This window comes from Poecilia latipinna, unplaced genomic scaffold (assembly GCF_001443285.1).
Source record: "Poecilia latipinna isolate Pla-1442-1.1 unplaced genomic scaffold, P_latipinna-1.0 Scaffold255, whole genome shotgun sequence".
Taxonomy (NCBI): Eukaryota; Metazoa; Chordata; class Actinopteri; order Cyprinodontiformes; family Poeciliidae; genus Poecilia; species Poecilia latipinna.
Window position 1 is genome coordinate 379,616 of NW_015112871.1, and position 5,420 is coordinate 385,035.

The following is a 5,420-nucleotide window of genomic DNA, read 5'->3' on the forward strand; positions in this document are numbered from 1 at the left end:
TTTAAGTTCATAAAATATTCAGTGAGACCGATCAACTTTGATCTCTCCCAGCAAAGACAGGCACCAGACTTTGAGACATAATATAATTTAATGTAGCTAATAACCTCTTCAGTCGTATTCATTTCTCATGGCTCAGACTCGTCGTCGTGTGTGTGTGTGTGTGTGTGTGTGTGTGTGTGTGTGTGTGTGTGTGTTCCTGTTTGACATAAAGCAGAGCAGATCCAGCAGATCCAGCAGCTCGCCGCGCGATACTTTAGTCTGACTGAAGGCCTCATCGAATCCAACAGTTTGAGGGAACACGCAGACGATCATCGTTTCTGGCAGCATTGCCTGTTTACTCAGATTTGCGTCAGAGCGATGTTGCAGACAAACTAAGCGGCATCGGGCAGCACACACTCCCATTAACACGGCCGTAAAGACAATCTGCCAAGATTTACAGGAGAAACGCTTTGATCAAGCAGAAGCCCAGGAAGGTTAAGGATTAGTCAGAACTGATTCTGGCAGGAGATTCAATCAAAACAAGTTTTTATCACCAACTTAGGAAAACAAGACTTTTTATTCGTGACCAGAGAACAGAGAACACATATATGTGGAGGCCACAGGCTCTCCTGTGAATTAATCTGTGCTTAAGTTTTCAGCGTGGTTGTCGCGCCGCCCGTATCCAGAGAGAGAGGGAGAGAGAGAGAAGGAGTCTGTTTAAAGCTCAAGAGGCGCCCGCGGATTCTCCATTTATTTTGAACTCCTTTTACTGATATCATTTAGAATCCAGCAATCCAATTACGGATGCCCTGCACATCAATTGTTGGTTCCTGCGGTGCAAGCATGACGGAAATCCACTTATTTCATATTATATTGACGCCAATTTGCAGTTTTATTACAGCAGAAGGTAGCAGAGCCGCATAATCACATCCGAGGGAGTTTCTTATTACGAGACCTAAAGGCGAGTGTTGAACTGCCGAAGATGAACGATGGTACATTCAGGCGGAGGAGGCGCACAACAAATACAAGGACTCACGAAGATCGCCGCAGACTGCGTGTGAGGAGGTGGTTCGTGTGAGCAGGTTAAACTTGCAGCTGGTGTCATTTCACAGCTTTTCTTTTTTTTCTTTTTTTTTTTAAAAACCCCTGAAATCTCTGTTACTGGATGAGGAAGCTTGTTTATTTCTTGACTCACAACATATTTTTGCACAGATAATAATCACTGGCTAAACAAAGAACTAAAGCGACACTAACAGTATGTCACCAGCAGGTAAACAGCGTCACTTCATCATCAGTTGGTAGATTGCTTCACTAGTTAGTTATTTGTTTGCTTTTCTTGTTTTTTGGTTAGTTATTTGCTCATTTGCTAGTCTGTATACTTGGTTACTTATTTTGCTTTAGCCGATAACTTTTTGGCTAGTTGCTTATTTCTTTGTTTTCACTGGTTTTTCTCTTTAATTCACTGCTTGCTTTGTTTGTTGCTTACTTTTGGTTTCCCACTTGTTTTAACCAATCTGATTGATTGGCTGGTTGGTTAGTTATTTTTTCTGCAGGATGCTTATTTGATTGGCTGCTTTTTTCTTTGATAGATTGATTGGTTGAAATTGGTTTACTGGTTGGTTAGTTGGTGTAACTTTGGTTGAGGTTCCAGAATTACGCCTTTCAGGACGAGTATTTTCTTTTATTATTCTTTACTGGTGCACATTTACGTGTCTGTCTGTGCTCCATAAGTAACTCGATCAATTTTTGAGTTATGTAGGCATACAAGAAAAAGTACACAAAATCTGCACTTAAGAAAAATAACAGAACTGTGAATGTTGGACAAGATTCTCTGAAGAATATCGAAGAAGTGACTTTGAACTTTGAGCAAAATGTAGAAAACTGAAAATTATTGTTGTAAATTTCCCTATGTGATTATAGGGAATTAAGAAATTCCCTATACACTTTTTTTTTTGGAAAGCCTATTTCAGGAATATTTGTTTTATCTGTAGGTTCACTATTTGCTGATTACATATTTTGTCCCAGACAGGAATGGAAATATATATATATATATATATATATATATATATATATATATATATATATCTGTTTGAGTTCAGTTTCATAGATATTTGTAAATATTACAGTTGCTATGCCATTAAAACTGCTAACAACACTGATAAGTTTGTCAGAAATGAATAAAAATCAAGTAAGATTCTCTTCCATCCGCCTCATTACGTTGTCTTTCTCCTCCCTTTGCCGTTTCAGGTGCAGCACTGTCTTAAGCCTGCAGAGGCAGAATGCCGGAGCAGAGCAACGACTACCGGGTGGTGGTGTTCGGCGCGGGGGGCGTGGGGAAGAGCTCCCTGGTCCTGCGCTTCGTTAAGGGCACGTTCAGGGACACCTACATCCCCACGGTGGAGGACACCTACCGGCAAGTGATCAGCTGCGATAAAAGCGTGTGCACCCTGCAGATCACAGACACCACGGGCAGCCACCAGTTCCCAGCCATGCAGCGCCTCTCCATCTCCAAGGGCCACGCCTTCATCCTGGTCTACGCCATCACAAGCAAACAGTCTCTGGAGGAGCTGAAACCCATTTATCAACAGGTGTGTGTCTGTTTATGAAAGGCCTTCTTCTCTCAGGATATATACATCAACAAGGAATGACTCCAAATCTGAAGTTAATATTGACAGAGATGTGTTTTGGTTAATAATGTGTGAATGACGCTCTGTGACTTACCGGTAACTAGCTTTCCAAAAATATTCAGTCTACAAGACAAGGCAATGGTGGAAGAAAACTTGTGAGAGAGCAACAATTGAGGTGTTTAGATGGATGCATGATCGTGTTTTAGAACGGTCCAGTTCAAGTCCAGAAGTTCTCTGTGACCCATTTTGAGCCGTGACACAAAGCAAAATGGATAAAGTTTGCATCCTGTAAATGTGCAAAGCTGGCAGAGGCATATTTCAAAACACTGGCAGATGTAACTACAAATACAGAAAACTCGTTTCAAATTTTATATGTAAAATAAATTTTAAAAAAAGGAAATTGAAAGCAAATATGTACCGCTGTTCCATGAAACCCCAACAAAATGGCAGCCAGTGCCTGGAAATTCAAAACAGGAACCTTCGATGCTCACTTTTCTTCTCTTCTGCAGATTTTGGCCATAAAAGGCAATGTGGAGGCCATCCCCATCATGCTGGTGGGCAACAAGAGCGACGAAACCCATCGTGAGGTGGAGACCAAGGACGGGGAGGACCAGGCCAACCGCTGGAAGTGCGCCTTCATGGAGACGTCGGCCAAGACCAACCATAACGTCACGGAGCTCTTCCAGGAGCTGCTCAACCTGGACAAGAAGAGGAACATGAGCCTGAACATCGACGGCAAGCGCTCCGGGAAGCAGTCCCGCGCAGAGAGACTGAAGGGCAAATGCAGCGTGATGTAGATCGAGGAAGAGGAGAGGAGACGGAAGGAGAGGGAAGGAGAGGAGGGGAAAGAGGATATGCTGATCGGGAGAGATAAATGAGAAGGACAGGACAAAGGAGAGACTCTCTGTCTATCCAATCAAAGCAAAAATGTTGCGATGGCAATGGGAATCTTATTATCCACATCCTCCATTTGTTTGAGTTGGGATTTCAGAACCACAGCAGTGCACCGGAAAGAAGCAGCTCTTCAGAAGTGTTTGTCTGAGTGGGTGGAGGTGAGACGGCGGCGCAGCGTCCAGGAACCGTGGAGAAGACGAGCGAGGAAACGGAACCGCGGAGGCTGCGGAGACATCAGAGCCGTCGTAGAAGCAGAATAAAGGTCCCCGATTAGTTCAAATCATTTATCTTTTCATCTGGCCTCTTCATGTGCGCTTCTCCATCTCCCACTGTCCCATCATCTTTAGAAATAACCAGTTTTTACTTTGCTTGGGATCAGTCATCTCCTGAAATTGGGTCCATTGTTGTAAAAACTGCGGGAATCACACATCTGAGACTGCCAGCATGAGCAGCACTCAGCCGGACATCCAACCCAGGCAGGTCCCGGAGCCACAGCACCGGGCTCCGCTGTATATAACCACGGGGGTGTGTAAATATCGTCCATCTAGCCTAAACATCTTTAGCCTCAACTAATCACTCAGTCACAGGAGAGAAGCAACTCAAGTCTGACAGCGTTAACGATTCACCTCATCGTTCCTCCTCGGAGAAGGAGAGGGGGAGAAAATATGATTCATTTCTCTTCTGGTCTTGTAAAAAAAAAAAAGAAAACAACAACTTAGCAACAAAACCTCTGAAAATCATCACAGTAAACGAGGAGGTAGCTTGTACACTGATACACGCAACAATCCTTTTAAAACGTTCATAAAATGTAGAATAACCCAAGAGGAGGAAGGCGAACCGGAGGACGAAGAAGGAGAAACGAGGCTGCCTTGTTTTACCAGGACGGATAATCGATGCCGAGATGGAGAGACGAAGGAAAGAGGTCAAGAATATCAGCTCGCTTTGACACTTTTCATGTGAAAATTTCTCTTTATGCCTTTTTTTTTCCTAGTCTGTTTGCTTGATCTTTGATCTTGATCTGTTTGCAATGATCTTTAAGAATCACACTAAATGAAGCACACTGAAGGAGGGAGGAAAACAGGAGGTTATGAGAAAACACGATCCACCTGGAGAACTGCTAGTCCTGTTTCTATTTTTGCTGGTTTGATTATAAATACACAGCAGACAAATCTGAACCTCTGGTAAAGATACAGTAAAAAAAAAAACTTGAAGCAAAAGCAGAATTGAGGTATGGAGGCTAAGATGTTGTGTCTGTGGAACCATTCCTGACTTGATTTGACTAAATGTTGTGAATCCTTATCCTGCTAAAAGATGCCACATTTTTATTAAAAAAAAAAAAATCAAAGAGTTTCATAGTTCATATATTCTTAGAGGCTTTGCATGGAAGAGGAACAAGATTTTACAGATTCCTCAGTCTGTAGATTTAGAGATGTTGCAGCATCATTTGCTAAAATCTTCTCTTACCTTTGAAAGAAACTGGCCTCTGAGACAGGAAGTCGTCGATTACTAGCTTTGGGGTAAAAACACTTAATTTCCTCAGCATGGAATTTTCTTCCTACTCAATAAATTCATTTACACTAAATATTTTTCAGTATCAGACAATCCTACTGCAATAAAATATAATCTTTTAAGGTTTTGGTGTTAGCTAAAGGAAATTGATCTCTTGTCATGTCGTATTTTTACTCAGAGACGGTGTCCGCTGTACGGGCTGTAGCCCAGGGTAGCATTAGTGGGGGGATGGACACACAAAAGTAATTCTTCCCAAGTGGAAAATTTAAATTTTTTACCACCTGCACTGTATTGTAGGTTTGGAACGGCAGAAGTATTCTTCCTTGTAAAGAGTTACCAAAAAAAAAAAAAAAAAAAAAAAAGAAAAAATTTGAAAAAAAAAAACCATTTTAATAAATTTAGCTACTGAAA

General features: G+C 41.9%; 1 protein-coding gene across 1 annotated transcript in view; it reads left to right on the forward strand.

Moving 5' to 3' along the window:
- The window catches only part of diras1b (DIRAS family, GTP-binding RAS-like 1b), an 18,374-nt gene extending 12,993 nt beyond the window's left edge, over positions 1 to 5,381 (forward strand). The window contains exons 4-5 of the mRNA XM_015033007.1: positions 2,227 to 2,567; positions 3,116 to 5,381. Of these exons, the coding sequence (XP_014888493.1) occupies positions 2,259 to 2,567; positions 3,116 to 3,403 (597 nt within the window). The 5' untranslated portion in view covers positions 2,227 to 2,258 and the 3' untranslated portion in view covers positions 3,404 to 5,381. The remainder of the gene's footprint in view (positions 1 to 2,226; positions 2,568 to 3,115) is intronic.
- The last annotated feature ends 39 nt before the right edge of the window (positions 5,382 to 5,420 follow it).